We start from the raw sequence: 24,299 nt of genomic DNA, 5'->3' as shown, positions 1-24,299 counted from the left end.
ATCGCTGTTTCAGCTTGCACACATATCTACTGAAGGTAAAAGTATTTGCGCGAGAAAAAACAAGAACTGATAGTGCAAGCCGCACGTATTGAATAGTTTGTTGGTTCGGGCCTCTCCGGCGCATAGTTTCTTTGTACTCTTCGATCTCCCTTTAGCTTATCATCGCTGCACTTTCTTTAAAAACTACAAATAATTTCCTACATGTTTCCCTTTGACCTAAATATTGGTTGGATTCATATGGTTGTGTTGAAAGGAATGTCCGATGATTACGATACTCCCTAATGCGAAACTTGAGGGCAGCTGCATTCGTGTTGTCATTTTGCGATATATTGACGCAAAGAATTTGACACTGAATTCACCGCACCGGCTGGCAGTGGACCAGTGTCGCCAGCACATTCGTAGAGGGAGAGGCAGTGTGGGAACGCTGGCATTATGAGCGGCATTGGAGCCTGCTGTAGAAGACGGTGGCAACGAAAGCGCGAGCAATATATTGAAGCAAAGAACTTAAAACATAAATTATCGCACCCACTGGCAGTGGGTGAGTGCCATCGGCACCTTCGCAGAGGGAGCGGCAGTAGGCGACGTTAGCATGATGAACAGCATCAGAATCTGATGTGGAAGAAGACGACGGCGAAGGGCACGTGCAGGCCACGAGCGCGAGGGGCAGTATGAGAACGCTGGAATTATGAGCGGCATTGGAGCCTGCTGTAGAAGACGGCGACCACGAAGACGCGAGCAATATATTGAAGCAAAGAACTTAAGACATAAATTATCGCACCCACTGGCAGTGGGTGAGTGCCATCGGCACCTTCGCAGAGGGAGCGGTAGTAGGCGACGTTAGCATGATGAACAGCATCAGAACCTGATGTGGAAGAAGACGACGGCGAAGGGCACGTGCAGGCCACGAGCGCGAGGGGCAGTATGAGAACGCTGGCATTATGAGCGGCATTGGAGCCTGCTGTAGAAGACGGCGACAACGAAGGCGCGAGAAATATATTGAAGCAAAGAACTTAAGACATAAATTATCGCACCCACTGGCAGTGGGTGAGTGCCATCGGCACCTTCGCAGAGGGAGCGGCAGTAGGCGACGTTAGCATGATGAACAGCATCAGAACCTGATGTGGAAGAAGACGACGGCGAAGGGCACGTACAGGCCACGAGCGCGAGGGGCAGTATGAGAACGCTGGAATTATGAGCGGCATTGGAGCCTGCTGTAGAAGACGGCGACAACGAAGACGCGAGCAATATATTGAAGCAAAGAACTTAAGACATAAATTATCGCAACCACTCGCAGTGGGTGAGTGCCATCGGCACCTTCGCAGAGGGAGCGGCAGTAGGCGACGTTAGCATGATGAACAGCATCAGAACCTGATGTGGAAGAAGACGACGGCGAAGGGCACGTGCAGGCCACGAGCGCGAGGGGCAGTATGAGAACGCTGGCATTATGAGCGGCATTGAAGCCAGCTGTGGTAGAAGACGACGACGAACGTGTGAGCAGAGACACGAGCGCATTCGCGCAGTTATGCCTACACTCAACCCAAGAACGGGTGCCTAAGAGCTGCGGTCTAAATTCCCTCTCCCCCCTTTTCGATGACCCTTCTTCTCTTTGATTGCGTAAAACCTGAACATACAACGTGGGCGAACAAGCATCTGTAAACCATGGTGACCTTTTAATCAAATAGTGGAATTTATATTATATATTACATTATATTACATCACATTATAATTCTCTTATACTTTACTGTCTTTGATTTAGCTATTTTCTATGTGTCACTGGTTGTGTGCCCCATCTTGAGGAATCTTCCAGTAGGGCTTTTGCCACAGTGATAAAATGGTACGAAATGCTTAAACATTGTTTGATACATGTCATACTTTCATGTGCCCACAACTGTCATCATCATTGTTCCCTCGGCAAATACGATCCATTGCCTTCGCCTGGTGACATCGCTTGGTATTCGTCTCGCATTATGCATTTGCTTAATTTCTTGTTTTCATTTCGGCCTTCCTTCTGAGCGGTGGAGTGCATAATCATAAAGAATATGAACTGTGGAGCGGATGAACGTAAACATTGCATAATATTACACGTTAGAAGGCTGAAATTAAGCACAGCTAGTACGCATTGCTGTTAGTTGTAGAGCAGTTTATTAAGTGCTTCACTAAAACTTCGCTTCGCATAGATTCAAGCTTGTGCGTTGGATATGCATATTTTTTGGAACACCTTGCAACGATCATTGTGTGGTAAAGACCACGGTATAAAGTTTCGTAGCAACAAATCTCCCTACAAACCAACGTTTATGTGTATTCACACTAAGATAGGCTACGTTCTCTAAGTTTCTCTGGCGTCCCCCTCACCAACTAGAGATCGGAAGTTCGTTTTCCATTGATCACATTCCAATTTAAGGATGATTGCGAAGTGTACAAAGGTATAGATTCACGTTAATGAACTCTAGGTAATAGAAATTATTCTGGATCCAGTAGCATGGCCTCTCGTTTAGAGCGTGTGTTGCTAGGCTATGTGAAATATTAAACTGTAATTTTTCATTTAGGCGGAACGGCTCTTCTGTTTTGTTTCATGTAAAACATTCAGGCTGCAGTAGATTGGAGCACAGGGATACCAGAGAAACCCCTTTAATATTTCCATATTTCTTTTGGTGTTTCGCGCGCCTGATAACCATTTCAATCACGGTGCCTCCACATGGAGACGCAACATATTTTTAACATAAATCTCTGCTAGCCATCAATAATGTAATAATTAAATATGGAGCATAAGGAAATATATTCCTATTTTAAGACACCCGCAACGCCATTTCACGAAAGCGTGGAACTAATTTTGAAAGTAATCCAGCGCTAACAAAAAATAATGTCACATATTTCCCGTCGGTACGGATAATGTTACAAAATAATTGTATTTTATGAGGTGCCTTACCAGGTTGTATGAGTAGATGCGTGCTTTTTTTAACGTAGACCTCTGCTAACCAAAAATATTATAGCATAAGTATCTTCAGTACAAGAAATAATGCGAAAAAAATGCGTATTTCGTGGTGCGCTACATGGTTTGAAAAAAGCATAATGGTTTATCCTTCAAAACTTGTGTTATAAACAGTTGTACCTTGCGTTTGAAAGCTATACACTCCTGATTAACCAGTGGTTATACTTGTAACACATATATCAGTTCTCACAATTTAAGATATAGAGATCATTATATGTATTCAATTGTTATTGTAAATATGATTACTAGCTCGACATAACTTAAATATTCATTGTACAGGTTCAATTTCTTCTGTGCGATACTTGTGCTATGTTTCTACAAAAATATAAAAATCTTAAAACCTAAATGAACAATAAAGCGGTACACTAAATCAGTTTGATGTGATAAAGCTTCGTTTTGAAAGTATATGTTTGTTAATGTTATAGTAAGAGCTGGAATGTCCGAACAGGAAACTGGAGGATACACCCCCGCCGCGGTACACCAATTTGGCACCATGAACTTCCGATATCTTTTTCGTATATGGGGCATCGTGGCTCAATAAAGCTTCTCGAAACATCCTGAGCTCAGTCTCTAGCTGCTTTAGAATGCAATGCAGTATTAGCGCTACCGGTAAAGCTATATATACTCAAGCAGACGCTGTCATAATTCATAACGTCGCAGTGACCTAGTGCGGAAACTTCAAGGTCATGTAGCCATCCATCTCTCTTTCTTGGTTTCCTTTTTACTGCGTTATTAAGCATTTTACCACATTTAGAGTGGTTCTCTTGATGTTTTAACAAAGTAACTTGCTGAAATAGCTCAATATACATTCATTTAAGCACGCCCTGTGATAGTGACTTAAGGGTTTTATCATTCTAGCTAACGAGCACTGTATACATATGTATATAGATTTCATTGTAGGTTATCTACGTTGTAGCAATTGCATTTCTATAAGAATAGCGGCTAACGTACCAGAATTCAACAAGCAACTGTCCGTGCTAGTTAATGTGCAATAAATCGTATGTAACAGCCGCGGAGCAAGAAATATGTAGGAGTGGAAACTCCGCTGTTTGCGGCGACCAGAAAAGGTCACAAGCCCGCGGAGCCGTTATCGTGCTGGCGGCGCCTGGCGGCCTGGGTAGAAATTACCGCCGTTGAAAGCGCGCCGGAGCGGCCTGCCCGCTCGCTGTATTTTTTTTTTTTCGCTGCGGCTTCTACGACGTGCTGCATGGCGCCGCCACTGTATACGGCCCCGTCGGCGCATACAACAATTGTGACCTTATCTGGTCGCCCGCGCTCGCTCGCGCTGACAGAAGTTTCACCTCCTAAATGTCTTACTCCATGGTAACAGCCGTTGGTCACAGTGTAGTGCCTCTTAACTTGGATATACGAAAATTCCAGAATGTCTCACCTCACCACCACATTGGGCTCCACGGCCGAATTGATAACTGCAAGAAAAGTAGAACACGAAATAAAAAACTCAGACTGAGTAAGAAAAAAAAGTATTGTTTGAAGCCTCGCTTTAAGGATACTGGGTGTTGTGGGGAGGCGGAGGAAGGTGGATTACTGAGTTGGCGGAACATGAACTGAAAGAGTGTGGAATCATTTCTATTCAAAGTCGCGCGAGTTTCTGACCACAGATTTTGAGGATAAACATAGCAAGAAAAAGCATATTCCGGCGCTTCGATAATTACGCACGAAGGATTTCTTAACAATAACTGAGATCTGATATTGCAAATGTATCTACCGTATCATTTTTGATTTAGTCATTTATTATTAGCACAGAACGAGGCCACGGAGTTACCAAACTGTCAAATGCGTGTCCTGTGAGTAATGAAAATTTTATTATATTGTTCGGGGATGTTGCCAGTAGAAAAAGACTATATTTACAAGATATCTACAGGCTGAATCCCGGTAGTTAAGGTGGCTGCCTATAAACAACACGCAGCAGCCAGCGTCTGCGATCTTCTTCGTCCTCTCTCTTCTTTCATCCTTCCGTAACACGACCCCCGGGTGGCGAAGCGCCGTCCCGGCCCATGGAACGCGAAGAATTGCGAGCGATGTATGGCTTCAGCCGCGAAACGTGCACGACGTCATCAGACGTCTGACTGGAGGATGCATCGAAGTGTAGCGGCGAAATCTCGTAATTTACGCCGTTAACTTGACGTAGGACTTCATAAGGCCTTCTGTGGCGAGAGAGAAGCTTCTGCGAGAGGCCAACCCGACGACATGTTGACTAGAGGAGCACCCAAGCACCTGACGTGAACTTTACATCGCGATGGAAGCGATCGTAACGCTGTTTTTGTATATGCTGCGAGGGTAATAAACGAGATCGGGTGACTTGACGTGCCATGTGAGCGCGATCGATAACTTACGAGCGTACTCAGTCGCAGCACCCGGCACAGATGGGAGGATGGTGTCAAACGGCAATGTGGGGTCGCGACCATACATGAGATACAAAGTCGAATATCCTGCGGTGTCACGTCGGGGCGAGAAATACGCGAACGTCACGTAAGGTAGCGTGGCTTCCCAATCACGGTGATTGGTGGAGACGTACGTCGACAGCATCTCTGTGATTGTTTGGTTGAGAAGTTCCTTAAGACCGTTCGTTTGTGGGTGGTAGGCGGTGGACAGCTTGTGCTCAGTGGTACAAGAGTGGAGGAGGTCGTCGACAACTCGAGATAAGAACGAGCAGCCGCGGTCTGTAAGTGAGTATCGAGGTGCACCGTGGTGGACAATGACGTCGTGAAGGAGAAAAACGGCGACGTCTGTTGCGCAACTAGTCGGCAACGCCTTTGTTATCGCGTAGCGTGTCGCGTAATCAGTAGCTATGGCGATCCACTTGTTTCCTCTAGTCGTCGTCGAAAAAAGGACAAGCAGGTCAAGGCCTATACGAAACAACGTTTCAGAGGGAACTTCAATTGGATGGAGTCGTCCAACAGGTGCCAGGAGAGGTTTCTTCCGGCGCTGACACAATTCGCAAAATGCGACATAACGACGCACTGAGAGGTAGAGACCCGGCCAGAAGAACCGGCATCGTACGCGGTCAGTACACCCTGCAGTACGCAAAACTGCAGCGTGTCTCACCATCGGTGCATCGTGAAGTTGTTCGAGAACGACGGATCGCCGATGACGGGAAAGGACAAGGAGCAACTCAGATCCGTCAGGCTTGATTTCGCGGTGGGTAGAGGATGCCGTCATACAGTATCAACAGGCGGCACGTGCCGACGGTGCGGCCTGATTGCACTCCGGCCATGATGGACTGTAAGGATGCGTCGCGTTGTTGTTCAGCGCGCATGTCGGTCACGTCAGTCAAAGCCATCACGCAGGTCACCGGATCATGCGCAACACGATCGGGATGATCAACGGGGTGACGCGAGAGGCAGTCAGCGTCCTTGTGGAGGCGTCCAGTTTTTAATGGACACTAAATGAAAATTCCTCGAGCCGCAAAGGCCAGCGAACAACCAGTCCAGTCGGGTCCCGAAAGGAAGACAGCCAGCAGAGTGCGTGATGGTCTGTGACGACCGAAAGTGTGCGGCTGTACAAATATGGTCGGAACCTGGCCACAGCCCAAACTAAAGCCAAGCACTCCCGCTCGGTGATGGAGTAATTTCTCCCGGCAGGTGACAGCAGGTGGTTGGCGTAAGCTATCTCGCCCTTGGTACCATTCTTTTGTTGGGCGAGAACAGCGCCGATGCCATGGCCGCTTGTGTCAGTGTGGACTTCGGTCGGGGCAGATGGATCAGAGTGACCAAGTATAGGGGTGGGGTGGAGGGGGGATCAGAAACCCGATGAGAGCGGCGAACGCCTGTGCCTACTCCGGGCCCCATGAGAATTTCGTGTTCTTTAGAAGATCTGTCAAAGGCCGAGCAACGTCGGCGAAGGTTTTCACGAAACGGCGAACGTAAGAGCACAGGCTGACGAAGCACCGCACGTCAAAAGAAGAACATGTCACAGTGAAACTGCGTACGGCGCGAACTTTTTCTGTATGTTGCTGTACACCGGATGCGTCAACGAGGTGTCCCAACACGGTAATCTGACGGCGCCCGAATCGACACTTCGTGGAGTTCAGTTGGAGGACGGCTTTTCGGAAGACCCCAAGAATTGCAGCGAGTCGGGTAAAGTGGCTGCCGAACGTGGGAGAAAAAGCAATAACGTCGCCAAGATAACAAAGACAGGTGGTCCATTTCTAGCCTCGTAGACGAGAGTCCATCATACGTTCAAATGTCGCAAGAGCATTGCATATGCCTTAGGGCATGACTATGAACTGATATAAGCCATCCAGCGTGATGAAGGGCGTCTTCTCGCGGGCCATTTCATCAACTGAAACCTTCCAGTCGCCCGATGGAAGATCAATGGACGAGAAGCCTTTAGCTCCGTGCAAGCAGTCCAAGGCGTCATCAATGCGTGGTAGTGGGTAGACGTCTTTTCGCGTGGTCTTCTTTAAGTGGCGATAATCGACGCAACAAGGCCAGGTGCCATCTTTATTTTTCACAAGGACGACAGCAGAAGCCCAAGGGCTGGCTGATGGCTCGGTGGCCCCTTTGCGGAGCATTTTGTCCACTTATGATTACAGGACTCGACGTTCAGCATGCGATACCAGATAGCAACCCCGACGAATATGATTCGTGTCTCCAGTGTTTATATGGTGGTGCACAACAGATGTTTGGCCTAAAGGCCTGTCGCCGAAATCACATGTCACTGTACAATTCAAGCAGGTGAGGTATGTCCGTGGCCTGTGCAGAGGTGAGGTCAGGTGCAATCATTTTCGCTAAGTCATCCGTTAAGAAACCTGAGCTGTAAGCTGCAATTCGCGCTAATAACCCACTCTCGGCACTCACACTCTCAATGTCAAATTAGCGACCACTAGAAACGCTGGCCAAGAACATGCCAGCCGGAATCACTTGAGGGCACAGGCTGAAATTCAAAAGCGGTAGTACGACGTCGTTATTAGTAACCGTGACCAATCTATGCGGAACAGCAACGTTCCGGTTCAAAAGCACGGCGATGATGGGGCGAATCACATATTCACCGTCAAGAACCTGTGGCTGGGCGGTCAAAGTGACGTAAGAACTGCCTCGGGTGACAGACGCACATCGTGAAGCGACCACAAGTGTGGTGGGGCGGTGCCTGGAGCATCGACGAATTGAGGCAGTTCCAACTGAAGAACGCCGGTTGCCCAGCCAATGAGAGCAGAATGAGTGGATAAAAAAGTCCAATCCAAGGATAACGTCGTGAGGGCAGTTGTCAATCACAGCAAACAGAACAGAACTGGGGCGGCCGACACATTCCAAGAACAACCAGCACGGCGCCGTCGACCACACGAAGCACTCGGGCAGCTGCTGGGGTGAGGAACATCTTTAAACGTTTACGTATGCTAGCACTCATCACAGATACGTGGGCTCCAGTGCCGACGAATGCTTGGACAGGTACGCCGTCGATTTTAACGTCTAGTTCACTTCTCCTTCTGGGCATTGAGAGAGGATTTGCTGCGGTAGTAGGCAATGCAGCACCACCTTCGAAGGCTGCATTTCTTAGTTTTCCGAAAGGGTGTGGCCGAACGCCACATGGGACGAAAGGCGACGTGGCTGCGGCAAACGGGAAGAAGGACGACGTGTTTTTCGTGAACAAGACTGGTGTCCGCGCGGCGATGGTGAGCGACTGTACTATGTTTTCCTAGAAGAATTATCGGCACTGTTAGACTCGGCGGTGGGCAAAACATTGCGGGCCTTTGCATCAAAACGGCTCAGGTTGGTCGGCATGCGAGGTCGTGAGGGGCACGAGTTGTGACAGTATCGGGCGACATGACCAATGCGGCGACAGGCGAAACATATCGGCTGGTCATCCGCAGTTCTCCATTCAGTCAGGTTGCGATAGACAGAAGCGTCGGGGTGGAGCGAAAATAGTAGACGGTCGTTCGTTAGCTCTGGCATTCGTGACATCACATACAGAATGGAAACCAATGTTGTCAAGTTCCTGAGGAACGATGGCTTGTACTAGAGGAACGGCAAATGTGGTTGCTTCAGGGCTACACGAAAAGAAAGCTGCGGGCGTCATCGCATCCAGTTCACGTTGAACAATTCGCGGCACGTCCTCTGATGGCGATGCTTGCTGCTGTGCGGATTGGTCTTCACACGTCGACGTTAGCGGCAGTATTGGGAAATCTGGCGAATGGGTGCAAGATGCGTCGGCTTTCTCCCTGCTCGAATTGTCGGCACTCTTTAATGATAGCATCAACTGTAGAACAGCTCTTGCGCATGAGCAGATTAAGCGCGTCGTCAGCAATACCTTTAAGCACATGCCCGACCTTCTCAGCTTCTGTCATGTCGTGATCTGCTTTTCGACAAAGTGCCAGCACGTCCTGGATGTACGAGACATAGGACTCCGTGGGGTATTGGGCACGGGAGGCTAGTTCCTGCTTTGCGGCAATTTTATATGCCCGCTGGTTTGCCAAACAACTCTGCCAACTTCTATTTGCATTGGTCCCAGTTGATTAGCTCCTCTTTGTGCTTTTCGTACCGCACCTTTTCCGTGCCTCTAAGGTAGAAGGACAGGTTAGCTAGCATAAGCGTTGGGTTTCACCTGTTGATTTCCCTCAGGCGTCCTTGGGTTGCACTACTACAACCTAAGGTGACAGCGATGTAGCTGGCGATGGTGACGTTGGAGGCAGCAACGACCTTCATCCCGCGTGCTCACCGTGATTCATGGTGCGGACGGTGATGCGACGTCCACTGCGGAGCTTACTTTCCAGCCGTGGTACGCCGCACCTTTCGGCAATATGTTACGGAGATGTTGCGAGTATAGAAAGACTATATTTCCCATATATATATATATATATATATATATATATATATATATATATATATATATATATATATATATATATAAACAAGCTGAGCGATAGTAGTTAAGATGGCTGACTAGCAACCACACGCAGCAGCCAGAGTCTCCGATCTTCTTCGTCCTCTCTTTTCTTTCATCCTTCCGTAACATTATTAACGCACTATTGCCAACCCAGTCATGACAGCAAAGTAGAGAAAGTTAGCATAGCGAGTGATTATCATGATTGAACGTTTACTTTTTACAAAGGCAAGAATAATACAAGCACATAACGCGTATACAGAAATGCACATATAGCAGTGAATTTTGTGCGTGCCAGCAACATGTTTTAGCGTGCATGATGTAGGTGCATTTAGCCGAGCCATATGAAATGTAGCTTCCCTAGTTCATAAAAATACCAAAAAACAGTGTGATGACGAGTATAATTTTTTTATACATACACCATTGATGGGGAAAGCAAATAAAGGATACTGTACGCTGGTGCTGCTTTTACCTGGTTATCTATTATTACAAGTTCACCATCATTTCAGTATCCCGTGATATATTTAACACTTGGTAGCAGCATACAACAATATTCTCTGCGTTGTGTTGCCATTGAGGAAGGGAAACGAGCGATTGCTTTTGCTTGAAATGGCAGTGCTGAGTACTATAAGATGGTGGAGGTAAATGCTACGAGACGACTATTTTAACGTATTTCGACCAACCTTTATGCATAATGCTGAATTTCAGAGTACGGCATAGAAAGTAGATGGAATAAGGAAGCCCGCGTCTGGCACGGAGAAAAGTAAAATTTGATACTATGGCGTAACAGGTGCAAAATATACGGGCACGAAGAAATCCCGATACAAACAAAATTCGACCATAAATGAAACTTCATGTTTGGCAGTAAAAATGTTCTTGGGCTTTACATGGCGAAAGATCTAATTATGAGCCACGCCATAGTAGGGAATCCAAGAATAATTTTGACCAACTCGGATACATCACTGTGCACTGAATGCGCAGTGTATGAACTTCTTGTATTGCCCTTGTCCCTATCAAAATGCAGTGGCCGGGGCAGGTGATTGGACCAGCTGCCTCGTGTGCAGCAGTGCAGAGCCACACTAAACCACAACAGTAGGCTATTCTACTAGAAGTCGGTCCCTGCGCATCTTCCATATACAAAAAGCGTAGAAAAGGACGCGACAAGAAATGATGTCGAAATATAGACTAGGTTTCTTCAATTCAACTCCTGAAACAGAAAAATTGGCCTAGGAATGACGCATACACGCCATATTTCTAAACATAAAACACATTCAGTGTTTATTTTGAGGGGCTGTCATTGCACCTGCCCAGAATTTTCTCACCCCTAATATCGCAGCTCATCACAACACCACCCCAAATAATGTGATTCACCAAATTTACGAAAAATTATGTAAAATATTATTTCTGTGGAGTAAACTTAAAGTGACATTTTTTTCGTGTCTCTATACATCGCACCCTTTATACTATGGCATATAAGCGTCGACTCTTCAAAACACGAGCTTAGCTATAAAATTTGGTTCATAATGTTTTTTTTAGTTTCCTTTTCCCTTAAGGGCATTGCGAGGCATACAAGGACACTTATCGCGACGCTTGCATAATGTCAGAGCAGGCACTGTCATCTGTCGTTTGCTGGAGTTGGCGTTCCACTACCGCTCAAATTTCGGACAGGTAGGTATATCAACTATCATGTGACCGTAAAGCTCAGATTCACCGATCCATCGTATCAGGTTACTGACTCTTTCTACAGTTTATCAATATCACCATTCTTGCAGCCAATTAAGAAAACATTTTCAGAATATCTTACGCTTTAATTCCGCTCGCTATCCACTTGGCATGTACTGACACTACTTCTCTGTCTGCACACGCTAAATAACCCTAAAATATTACAAGCTTTTGAAGGGGCAGCGAATAGGAAGCAAATATAGACCCTAATGTTCTCCATTCGTTGAGATACCAACACTGCAGGTCGAAGGGCTGTCTCACCAATATTCAGTTACGCCAGATCAGTCTGCAGAAACCCACCAAAGGTAGAAACTATTATGAAAGAGAAAATTGTCACCCACCCGAATGTACCTCCATGCTAAAAAAACACCCTTGCAGATTCCACAGCAAGCTTCGTAGCTGAGGAAAAATTCATCCTGCTCGGGGATTCGTATCGGCCCCAATGGCTCTCCAGTGCAGTAGAAATGTACCATCGAGCTACATTTGGCTGGAGGAGAATTTTCTCCTTCTGCGGCATTTCGCCACCATGTGGGTTTCCGCAAATACGGAGTGTTCCTTTGCTCCGAGTTGTCCATTAATTCATACTCGCGCTGTTATCAGCAAGGCTCCTCGCTATTTCCCATGGTAGAGCGACCAACGCGGGAAGGCGGTGGTGCCGGTCCGGATGAATGGACCAGGACGGAAGTTTCATCAGCAGCCAATCTCTCTTACTGAGAAATCCATAGGGGTTTACTTTGTAGCACTGATATACTCTAGTGGAGGACAATTATCTCTTTTATTCTTCAGTTACCAGTTCCTTGGGTCAGTCGATTCCATTCAATGCTTGCATATTTCTAATCATACCATTTTAGGCACCCTGTGCTACTTGTCGATGCATTCTCCTTTTCCGCTCTGCAACGTGTTCTCCTAGAAATAACGTAATATTGTCTACTAGGCTGATTGATTGACAGTGCAGCTTCGCTCATAATTAACAGCAATAAGCACATGCTAATAAATACATACAGACGCAAGACCTTTTGCGCTGAACATGGACTAAAACAATACAAATATTTCCTGTAAAGAAAAAAAAAAACGTATTTCGAAAAGTACTCACGTTGCACTACTTCTGAACGGTAAGCACTGTAGCTACTCTACAATATTTTTGAGTAAATTACAGAATTCGTACGCGAGAAATTCGGAGGTACGACTTCTAGTGCCACTGCTTTATAATCATTCTTTTAGAACGGCATCATCGTCAAGAAACAAGGAAAATAAGCAGTTTAGGACTGAACTTAACAAGAAATTCTAAATACTGTGGCGTATCATGCTACACATCGTCAGAGACAATTCAGAAATGTGGAAATACCGAGAAGCTCTTCTTAAAAGAACACTTGCATATATAACGAAACCTTTTCCTTTGTGACCAAATGTGCACTCGGAACCTCACACTCGATAAACTTAATTTCATCAACCACTCAAATCACGAAATGAACAAATTAACTGATTGATTTGAATGGACCACAGGCCTTCAGTCCTGGTCTACTTCTTTGTAGGAAAGGCAGAATGACCGGACACACATGTCCGGTCATGTCCGGTCGTGTGTGTCCGGTACTTTTGCCTGTGCTACAACAAATTTGAAGACGCCATAGCTACAAGCCCACATGCTGACTTTTTCGACTTCATTTCTCGGTATCAACAATAAACCTGAAGAAGATCGCCGAGATAACTTGAGGACTTTTCTGGTGCGGTTAAGTAAAGTCTAGCGAAAATCTACACCATTCTGTCCCTGCGAAAGGGCCACAGAAAGCCGAAACCTCAGCCCTTTCGGCTTGAAGCAGACCAAGTGATGCCTTGTCAAGCGATGTCGCATCTTGGTGGCCTCGGTGAGCTTTCAACAGACATATAAACAGAGTACAGAGTAGTATGGTAACGCAACTAATAAAAAGATGTGTTTACTTTTAGATTGTTTCTCAAATGTCAATAAAGCATTCTAATAAAGACCAATAAAATTGTACAGCTGATTGAATATATCTGCCTATACAGTGTATTCTCGTCAAAGAGAACCTCAAGAGACCAGTGAGTTGTGTTCCATTTATCAAGACTTGCATTTGCCGAGACGTTCAGCTAAGAGTATACAAATACTGTTTTTATGGAGTGAAATACTTCCTTAGCAGAAGCCGATAATAGGTATAACATATCTGACCGAAAAATTTCTACTTGCACGAAGCCACTGATTAGAACTAGGAGAAGAAACCATGAGCACTACGACGCAAAACTATTCCAAACTTTTCTATCATACCTATGCAATCAGCCCTCCATGACTGGTAAAAAAATCTTTGGGCCGCCAACACATCGCCAATCAGTCACGCGTCACTACTAAACTGTGAAAACTAATCTGATATGACGTGTACAAACTGATTATGCATGAATAGGCTGAGCGGAAGAAAAATACCTATTTCTGATTCGATGCTTTATTGCCATTAGCCCTCTGGTATTGGTCAAACGTTTCCTTGCTTCGCCCGCTTCACCTCTCTGTAACGCGACGTCACAAAATCGCGCAAACTCATCACGTCAATGCGACGTGCCCGGGTTAAGAATGCATTAACAGGCTGAAGAAAATTGACTTTTCTTCTGAATAGTCGAGGACAGCCCCGTTCCGAAAGGAATAGAAAATGGCTGCCCACCAATCGCTCAGGCACTGGCTATGCGCACTTGCCAGAGAGCACAGGTTCATTTTCGTAGGCAGTAAAACTTCTTATGTGGCAGTAAAACGATAGCTAAAACTTTCGGCAAGTATCTGCTGCTATGCCAACTCATCTTTGCTCACAATACCTTTTAGTGGCATTCGTAGCCTTCGGTTGCAAGCCACCGTGATTTTCGACCAGCCATCACAAGCTAAGTAAGGAGAAGTAGGAAATAAATAAATAAATCGCAGACGCCGCCCTACTCTCCTCATGCGGTTATGTATTTTCACTGCGCTGGCTCGCCTCAGCGAAACCCTCTTCACTTGAGTGCACTCCTCGGCTCCTGTCAGCCAATGAGATAAGAAAGCCGTTCAATGTAGTTAATAGGCAATGGTATTTCTTTTGAAAGGATACAGAAGGGACCTCTTATAGACAAGGAGAGCTTTTGATCGGATAGTACAGACAACGCCCGAGGTCACCACCCGATTCTTGCGTCGGTGGTTACGTAAGATTGACGTCAGGAGATTGGAATTAAAACAGATTGGAATAATTTTACGTAATTGGAACCCATAACTAGAAATATCTGCGAAATTTTATATTAAAAATAGCCATTTTAGTGAAGAAACTCCTCTAGAAAATGTTGGCAACATTGATCTGCATGTCTAGGGTAGGCGCATTGTGCAGGCGGTTTGCGGCCGCCATGGTAAATGCTAAATAAGCTCACCGCTCACCGAAATCGCTTACACTAAATGCACAGCCGCCCACGACCATGGTATAAAGCGACAATATGGAGGCACGAGCATGATCTGTCCTGACAAAAGTCTCCTTGAACAGAAGGTGCAGAATTGGTTAGCTGACTTATAAAGGACCGGCAAGAAAGGGGCAAACAGTGATGGGTTTGGCAATGCAGATGAAATTAAACGTTGAATTTCGTTTCTGGTAGTATCTTTAGTTTCGTGTACCCGAAGTTGGAAAAATTTTGTTAAGTGTAAATAACGTTTTCTTCACTTTTGCACTGCCTTAATCATAAAGCTACCAACGATAAGGTAGTTCTGCTTACGGGTCCATCCCGCCTAAACTGTTGTCGTTTACAGAGATTCTACTTTGAGTACTGCAGAGTTAGGCAGCATTCTTATTCTAGTCCAGTGATGACGTTAAATATCACAAATATATCAGTTAAGATTCGTACCACCACAGAAACCAGCGTTACTTACCCTCGCTTATTTTTACACATACCGCTTCCAATTTGACTGGTGCTCTTGAAATTCTTAGTCACGCACTTGCATGCCGACGTACATCCTGTCTCAGTTCCATTTCTCTGAATAAAGCACTGCAAGTAAAAAGGCATTTTTTGAAATATGAGTGATCACATTCATTAGCGAAACACGCCATCAACTAACCCAATGGGACAAGTACTTACAGTCTCATCATATTTTGTGCGAGAATAAATAATGCGTAGGTTCAAAGACTACTGAGAAGAAATGAAATTCATTGGATGGTATCAATACAACGGTGCTCATTTGTTAGCAAAAGAAGGTAAAATACTTGGTGTTATTAAAAAGGGCAATAGAGGCCCATCATATATCTTATTTTCTTAAGCGGACTGTGCCGATGTTTCGGCATGTGCCCGACGTCATTACAAGTTGTACAAAGCAGTTTATTTTTCAAGAAGCAAAGTATATATGAGAACTTCTGTTACACAGACAAATAATTTATATTGTTACGGGAAGGAAGAAGCGTTCGTCTATTTACAGGTAGTTTTTAATGGCTGAGCCAACAAGCGTAGAGCATCGATCTTGCTAAAACACTTCTTCGTCGTCTCCAAGACCACCATCAGCGTCGTCTTCTTTCCACATTACCGACTGTGACATCACCCCCGTCGGAAAAAGCACCTGATTGGTGCGGCTCATCGGTCGAAGAAAGGTAAGGTTTGAGACGGCTGACGTGGATGATGTCAGAGAGGGGTGAAGGCACCGTGGCATTCAGCGGAGACACTTCATATGTGACAGGGGTCACCTGGCGAAGGATGCGGTAAAGGCCATAGTATCGCGAGAGGAATTTCTCGGAAAGACCAACATGCCGAGCTGGATACCATACTAGCACAAGAGCGCCTGGTTCGTAGTTCACGTCGTGATGGCGCTTGTCGTAACGGTACTTCTGGCGTGTCTGGGAAGCAGACAGACGAATGCGGGCAATCTGGCGTGCTTGGTTCGCTGTGGCTATTACATCCCGAGTGTACTCTGTCGGCGAGTCGAGCGTAGTCGAGAGGAGTGTCTCGAAAGGCAAAGTCGGCTCACGGCCGAAGAGGAGATAGAAGGGTGAATAGCCAGCTGTGTCGTGGCGCGAGGAATTGTAGGCGAACGTGACAAATGGTAGAGTAATGTCCCAGTCGCGATGATCGGAGGAAACATACATTGCGAGCATGTCCGTTAATGTGCGGTTCAGGCGTTCGGTAAGACCGTTAGTTTGAGGATGGTAAGCGGTAGTAAGTTTATGTTTAGTAGCACATGAGCGAAGTAGGTCGTCTATGACTTTGGCAAGAAAGTATCTGCCACGATCGGTGAGAAGTTGACGAGGTGCACCGTGGTGCAAGATAACGTCGTGAAGCAAGAAATCAGCGACGTCTGTAGCGCAGCTGGTCGGTAGGGCTCTAGTAATGGCATAGCGAGTTGTATAGTCCGTAGCGACGGCAATCCACCTATTTCCGTCCTTGGATATAGGGAATGGTCCAAGGAGATCAAGGCCAACGCGAAAAAAAGGGTCAGCCGGTATATCCAAAGGCTGCAGCAGTCCGGCAGGAGGCACAGCTGGTCTTTTTCGGCGTTGACACGACTCACACGCGGCAACATAGCGCCGGACGGAGCGGTTGAGACGCGGCCAGCAAAACCGTCGCCGAATTCGGTCATAGGTCCGCGTGACGCCAAGGTGTCCAGCGGTGGGAACGTCGTGCAGTCTGCAGTACAATCGTTTGCAGATGAGACGGGATGACGGTTAGAAGCTCGGGCCCATCGGGGTGCATGTTGCGGCGATACAGGATGCCATTTTGTAGTACGAACATGTGAAGGGATGGGTCAGACGGAGCAGAGAGCAGGCGTTCGATAATGGGGCGTAACGACTCGTCGCGTCGTTGTTCAGCGCCAATGTCTTGCAAGGCTGAGAGGGAAAGAACGCAGATCGGTGCGACATCCACTAAACCGTCCGGTACATCGACGGGATGACGAGACAGGCAGTCGGCGTCCTGATGTAGACGACCCGACTTGTAGACCACAGTGTAGGTGTATTCTTGCAGCCGTAGGGCCCAGCGACCGAGGCGGCCGGTGGGATCCTTGAGGGAGGAAAGCCAACAAAGGGCGTGGTGGTCGGTTGTAACTGGAAATGGTCGTCCATATATGTAGGGTCGGAACTTGCCCACCGCCCAAATGAGGGCGAGGCACTCGCGCTCAGTAATCGAGTAATTGCGCTCGGCGGGAGAGAGGAGGCGACTGGCGTAGGCGATAACGCGGTCGTGCCCACATTGGCGTTGAGCTAAAACTGCACCGATTCCGTAGCCACTGGCGTCAGTGCGGATTTCTGTCGGAGCGGAGGGGTCAAAATGGGCGAGAACAGGAGGTGTAGTAAGCAGCGTGATGAGCTGCGAGAAAGCAGACGCTTGTGCAGAGCCCCAATAGAAAGGAACGTCTTTCCTCAGGAGGTCAGTCAGGGGACGGGCAACATGGGCGAAATTTGCCACAAACCTGCGGAAGTAAGAGCAAAGGCCCATAAAGCTGCGAACATCTTTGGCACAAGTTGGTACAGGGAAATTCTGCACAGCATGAACTTTAGCGGGGCGAATGCCTGACGAATCGACAAGGTGTCCGAGCATAGTTATTTGGCGGTGACCGAAGTGGCACTTGGACGAGTTGAGCTGTAAGCCAGCGGTGCGACAAACAGAAAGAACAGATGAAAGTCTTTCAAGATGTGTCGCAAAAGTTGAAGAGAAGACGATGACGTCATCCAAGTAGCACAAACAGATGGACCATTTCAAACCACGCAAGAGCATGTCCATCATCCGTTCAAAGGTCGCCGGGGCATTGCACAAGCCAAATGGCATTACTCGGAACGGATATAGGCCGTCTGGTGTGACGAATGCGGTCTTTTCACGGTCCATGTCATCCACGGCAATTTGCCAATATCCAGAGCGAAGGTCTATAGATGAAAAATAAGTGGCACGTGGAGACAATCCAGAGCATCGTCAATGCGGGGAAGTGGATACACATCTTTCTTGGTGATCGTGTTTAGATGACGATAGTCAACGCAGAATCGCCAGCTGTTATCCTTCTTTTTGACGAGAACAACAGGGGACGCCCACGGACTGGAAGAGTGTTCAATAATCCCTTTGGCAAGCATCTTGTCAACCTCGCTCTGGATAACTTGTCGTTCAGAGGGCGACACCCGGTATGGGCGTCTGCGAACAGGTGCTGCATCGCCGGTATTTATCCGATGCGTCACGACCGTAGTTTGACGCAAAGGGCGATCGTTCAGATCGACAATGTCGGAGTAGGACTCGAGGAGGCCACGGAGCTGTGCGGCTTGTTGGGTGGAGAGGTCCGGTGCAATCATCTTTGTAAAGTCATCGGTCGGGGCTGATGCAGAAGGCGCAGAATGAGCAGTGGTTGAAGACCGCGCAACAGATAGAGCAGAAATGTGGCACTCGTGCGTTGGTGACAACGTGGCAAGAGACATGCCTCGAGGAACTACTTGCGGGCACTGTCCGAAATTTAGGATCGGAAGACATGTCTGATTGTCCGCAACAGAAACGATGGTGTGTGGGAAGGAGACATTGTGAGAAAGCAGGACTGACGTCGCGGGAGTGAGGACATAGTCTCCATCAGGTACAGGTGGGCTGGCTAAGACAGGGATGAAGGTTGCTGCAAGAGATGGCAGGCGTATAAAATCCGCGGAACAAAGCAGAGCTGGAGCTTGAGCAGGAAGGTCAATGGGAACAGGTAGGGGTAAGTCAAGTTGTACGACAACGGCGGAACAGTCAATCAGAGCAGAATGGGCGGACAAAAAGTCGAGTCCGAGGATCACATCGTGAGGGCAACGTTCAAGCACACTAAACAAAACGGACGTGTGGCGACCGGCGACACTGACACGAGCAGTACACATTCCAAGCACAGCCGGAGTTCCACCATCGGCGACCTGGAGCAGTCGAGTCGGAGCAGGGGTAAGTACCTTTTTCAAGCGCGTTCGAAGCTCCGCACTCATGATGGAAATTTGGGCTCCAGTGGCGATGAGTGCTGTAACGGGCAAACCATCCACGTCCACGTCCAGAAGGTTCCGATTAGTAGGCAGGGTCAGCAGAGGAATTTCAGGCCGGTGTTCTAGAGCAGCGTCACCTCCAGGAGCTGCCCCAGTTAGTTTCCCGTCGGAGAGCGGCGACGGTAAGCTGGGGATGGAGAGCGACGCAGGTGGGGCGAACGGGAGCGGCGACTATGTGGTGATGGCGATCGGCTGGTCGCGGTGGCTCGAGCGTTGTCAGGTGCGTCTTCAACCTCGGTGGAGAGTGATGGCGGGCGAGGATTCAGTGGGGAGCGGCGGTAGGCGGGAAAGCTTGGTCGTGAGTGGGCTGGCCAGGAACTTCGACAGTGGCGAGAGATGTGGCCCACACGTCCACAGTAAAAACAGATGGGTCTATCGTCATGGGTGCGCCATTCGGCCGGGTTGCGATAGCTCGGATACGGACCGTATTGGCTCCGGTGAACAGGGGCAGAGGCAGCAGACGAAACAAAGTCAGGACGGCTGGCGGAGCAGATGGATGGAAGACCTACATTCGCAAGTTCTTGGCGAATGACCGACTGAATGAGTGACACAAGCGGCCGGGAATCGTCAAAGCACTGCGTCACAGGCGTGGCAGGAGACGCTGCTTCGATTTCTCGCCCAACGATACGGACGACGTTCTCGGAGGAGGTGGGCTCACGCGGTGGACAAATGTCTTCGCACGTCGACGAAGCTGCGGTATTAGGTAGACGCGTAAACTGTTGAACTATGCGGCGACTCTTCGCGTCTTCAAAGCGGCGACATTCGTTAATGATCTCATTGACCGTTGTGATGTTCTTATAAACAAGCAGGTTAAACGCGTCGTCCGCGATGCCCTTTAAGACGTGACTGACCTTGTCTGCCTCTGCCATATTGTTATCTACTTTGCGGCAAAGAGCAAGGACGTCCTGGATATAGGCCACGTACGATTCAGTGGACGTCTGTACACGGGTCCCAAGGTCCTTCCTTGCAGCACGTTGGCGGCCGACGGGTTTGCCGAACAAATCCCTAAGCTTCTGTTTGCACTGGTCCCAACTCGTAATCTCTTCTTCATGTGTTTCGAACCAGACCCGTGCTGTTTTCTTGAGGTAAAATATTACATTAGCCAGCATAAGCGTGTTATCTCACCTGTTGTATGCGCTGACCCGTTCATAATTCTGTAACTAGTCATCGACGTCAACGTTGTCAATCCCGGAAAACATGCCAGGGTCGCGAGGCTGGGCCAGGATGACCGTCGGGGGCGACGACGGGGCCGCGGTTGAACTGTCTCTTTCGGAAGACATGGCGGCCAGGTTACGTCCGCTGCGGAGCTCCGTCTTGCTCGATTACCCCGCACGTCCACCAATGATGTTACGGGAAGGAAGAAGCGTTCGTCTATTTACAGGTAGTTTTTAATGGCTGAGCCAACAAGCGTAGAGCATCGATCTTGCTAAAACACTTCTTCGTCGTCTCCAAGACCACCATCAGCGTCGTCTTCTTTCCACATTACCGACTGTGACAATATACGCCGTATAGTTTCCGAGAACAGTTGCAACCTAACAGCGTCCGTCAACAAAGTTTGCGTCATTAATTCGCTTTATAGACAAACGTTTATGCGCGTTCTGAGATAATACGTCGCCATCCCTCTTTGGTTGTGACGTTTTCCTGCCGAATATGAAGCTGTTGGTTCGGTTCCCTGCACCTGCAGTCAAAGTTATGGCTGTGTACAAGAACGCTTGATAAAAGTTTTGTGCGCAAGGTAAATAATTGCAAGTGATGAAAACTAATCAGCAATCTACCATTCCTCCCCGCGCCCCCCTCCCAACCATGGCCTTTGTTTTAACGACGGTGTGTTGCTTTTGGGTATCATACTTTAGAATTTTATATAGGTTATCAACGCTTTATGTTTCATATTCGTTTCGCTTTCTTGTAAAGTGATAGTTTTCTGGAAATTATATGATATTATATTAGGAGCGCTAAATCCCGCAGCATAGGAAGAGGTTTATGTAGACTGGTACATCATGGATTTTCAAAACAATTGTAGTATCAATCTCCCAGTCACGGCGCATGAGGCATCTTAACTCAATTTGCTTAAGTTCCCTGTTCGTAAGTGCACCAAGCCGCACTTTCCAGTTGTTGACCCCGCCTGTGCAACTTGTAATTTGTGTATGCGAAAAAGTTCAATATCACTCACCTCACCCCCACAATACTTCCCATTGGCTAAATGAAAACTGCAAAAAGAATGGAAAAGAACACACTAAGCAAACAGGCCAGATAACATTTGTCCAACAAATATGCTATAAACGAGTGGGACCAACAAAAAACTTCCTTGTAGAGTCGGTCATTCTAAACAAAATATTTCGAATTTCTTACTAATGCTTCAGTTTCGTTCAGTTTACTATAAATTAGGTGCATGACAGCGATAATTCGTGAATAGCAGTGACGGATTCCCGCTGGTGTCTCCCATGCATTTAGCTGCGCCATGCGTCGTCTTACACCTAGAGTGAATCAAAGGGCTAAACTGGATCGTGGTAGGCCCTATTTGCACACTGCATGTACAGTGAACCACAAAAGTTTACAGACCACGGGATCTCGTAAAACGTTGAATTTGGAGCAGCCTACAAAGGTAGCCAGTATAACTGAAGCCAGTAAAACCATGTTGTTCGCATATACTACCAACGGCCAGAAATGCGAACACCAGGCTCCGTTGCGAGGCTGCTGAGATATTAAGCTTTTTCTAAGACTCCTCCGTCCGTAAAATTTTGTAGATGACTGTACCGATCAGAGTTGAAAGCTCTCATGACCGGGGTTGTTGGAGAAGTATGGGAGAAGCCTTTGCCCTGCAGTGGGCGTAACCAGGCTGATGATGATGATGATGATGTACCCATTAGTTAAGGAGAACTAAAGAGTACTATATATGATAGATGTGTATTATTTATGTATTCGCCACTATAATAAGTTTTGCGTCTTTGGAGCCTTCGATGCCTTTCTAAATGGGTTCTTCAGAATGCTTTTGAATGCCACTCGGCTAGGTGGATTTCTCATCTAGGTCAAGCTTTGGCATATTAAAGAGATGTAGGCAACAAAAACAATACTAATAACATCTTCACTCACGAAAAAAATTTTAGCAAATAGACAGCTAACTGTTTTGAACAGATTATTTACCACTGTTTCAGCATCTTACACAAAGATATTGGTGATATACAAAAATTTACAAGCCAAGAAGGCCTATCCACTAACGCGGACACAAGATGCAAAACTATGGCGTGAGCTGCTCGCAGCTAGTTTGTTTCCTTTTTTATTTTTGGCAATTGCCTCAGCCGACATAAAGCGCACTTCTTAGGAAGAATGATAAACCATGATGCAGGCTTACGCGGATGATCGAAATGCGTCTAAACTTTTCCCTCAGGCACAGTTGACTTTTAAGAAATGTAGCAGATCCATCGTGCCTTGCTGGTATCTATGTACAGCGAAGCTTTCCGTAAATGCATAACGAGTGCTTAAACACGTATTTGTGTTTATCCAATGTGAAGGCAAAGTGCAAGCGACGCTCTGCTCATGCTGCGGAAGAATTCAATGCACCTTTGAGCTCAACCAGCATTATAGCGATTGAAAGAGGCACGTTGGCGTTCTGCAGCATTCGTTTGGGGTACCCTCCCTCGCCTTAGGTGCCGATCCGACCGTGCATGCAATTTGCAGAGGGCGCAATGCATGCGCAACGTGAGGCCATATCCTCCGGAGCCCTCTCTCCTTCTCTATTCACGGCTCTCGGGGAGGAATCCAGTCCAGAAGTAGCGTACTTTGAAATGGCAGCCACTTAGGGAGCGCCTCTTGTATCCTTTGCCGGAGCATCTTCTGCTTTGCTTGCCACACTGGCAAGCAGCTCCATGGAATGTATAGACGCATTTGCCACTCCTCGAAATTACGATTTGTTCCTGGAAGAAAAAGCTGCTGTAGAAACCATGGTTGGCGAAAATACCGCAACCAATAGCAGCGAGAATGATATGCAAGATGGGGATAATGATCAAATAAAGATAAAATTCGCGCTACATTGATATTCAGGAATGTGGCTTGGCATCTCGAGAGCAAACAACGTTAGGTACACTAGCTCGACGTATCAAAGTTGAACGCTCTGAAGCTTTCTGCTGTTCCTTTAGGTAAATTTCCATGTCGCCACGGTATACAACGAAAACATGATTCACGAAGGGCAGCTGGCACGCGTAACCCACAAGACGGCGCGCCAGTCCAGCATGTCAATGCAGGACTGGCACGCCACTACTAAGCCGTAAAACATCTCGGTCCAAAAAAACACCCTGCTTATTTGCTGGAATTCCATAGCCTAGTACCAACATTAAGCAGCCACAGAAGATTTTCTATATCACATTGGAAATCATTAATAATCATTCACAAAGGATTAGCACACTTTTCACAGTACGTCACTGCGTCTTCGCTACAATTTTGTTTCTATCCTAGGGCCACTCCTATTAGTGTTCGCGTGCTCGACCCTTTTTCTTGTGTGCATCGCGAGTTTCTAAATTTACTAATTAACTCCCTTTGTAATCTACTTCTAAGTGGACAGCTTATACTCTATCGGCGGTTTGCACATCACGTTTTCGGGCCAAGAAGTGTGAAGTAATGGCAATTGCAAACCAAGACGCAGCATTGCCGTGTTACCGAACATTGATACCATCATAGCTGTCCAGCATAAACAATAAACATCAGAGAAATTTCTGATAATTCATGAATATCGCCTCATTCGTTCAAACGGCTATTTGGTTAAGAGGTATACAAGAATATTCAAGAATGCT

General features: G+C 47.0%; 1 protein-coding gene across 6 annotated transcripts in view; it reads right to left on the bottom strand.

Annotated features, from left to right (window-relative positions):
• The window catches only part of LOC129380435 (uncharacterized), a 102,155-nt gene that overhangs the window by 17,037 nt on the left and 60,819 nt on the right, over positions 1 to 24,299 (bottom strand). For 4 of the 6 annotated variants that reach the window (XR_008608461.2, XR_011893407.1, XM_055061358.2 and 1 more), the window contains 3 exons: positions 21,686 to 21,722; positions 15,429 to 15,544; positions 4,380 to 4,416 (listed from right to left, as the gene is read on the bottom strand). Coding sequence is in view for 3 of the 6 variants with exons in the window: in XM_055061358.2 (XP_054917333.1) it covers positions 4,380 to 4,416; positions 15,429 to 15,544; positions 21,686 to 21,722 (190 nt within the window). In the remaining 3 variants the exon portion in view is untranslated. Of the gene's footprint in view, positions 1 to 4,379; positions 4,417 to 15,428; positions 15,545 to 21,685; positions 21,723 to 23,291; positions 23,402 to 24,299 lie in introns of those variants that run through there. The other 2 variants (XR_008608463.2, XM_055061351.2) reach the window with 2 other exon arrangements.

This window comes from Dermacentor andersoni, chromosome 3, assembly GCF_023375885.2.
Source record: "Dermacentor andersoni chromosome 3, qqDerAnde1_hic_scaffold, whole genome shotgun sequence".
Taxonomy (NCBI): domain Eukaryota; kingdom Metazoa; phylum Arthropoda; class Arachnida; order Ixodida; family Ixodidae; genus Dermacentor; species Dermacentor andersoni.
Note: the sequence above shows the minus strand (reverse complement) of the source record. Positions and strands in the feature narration are given on the sequence as shown.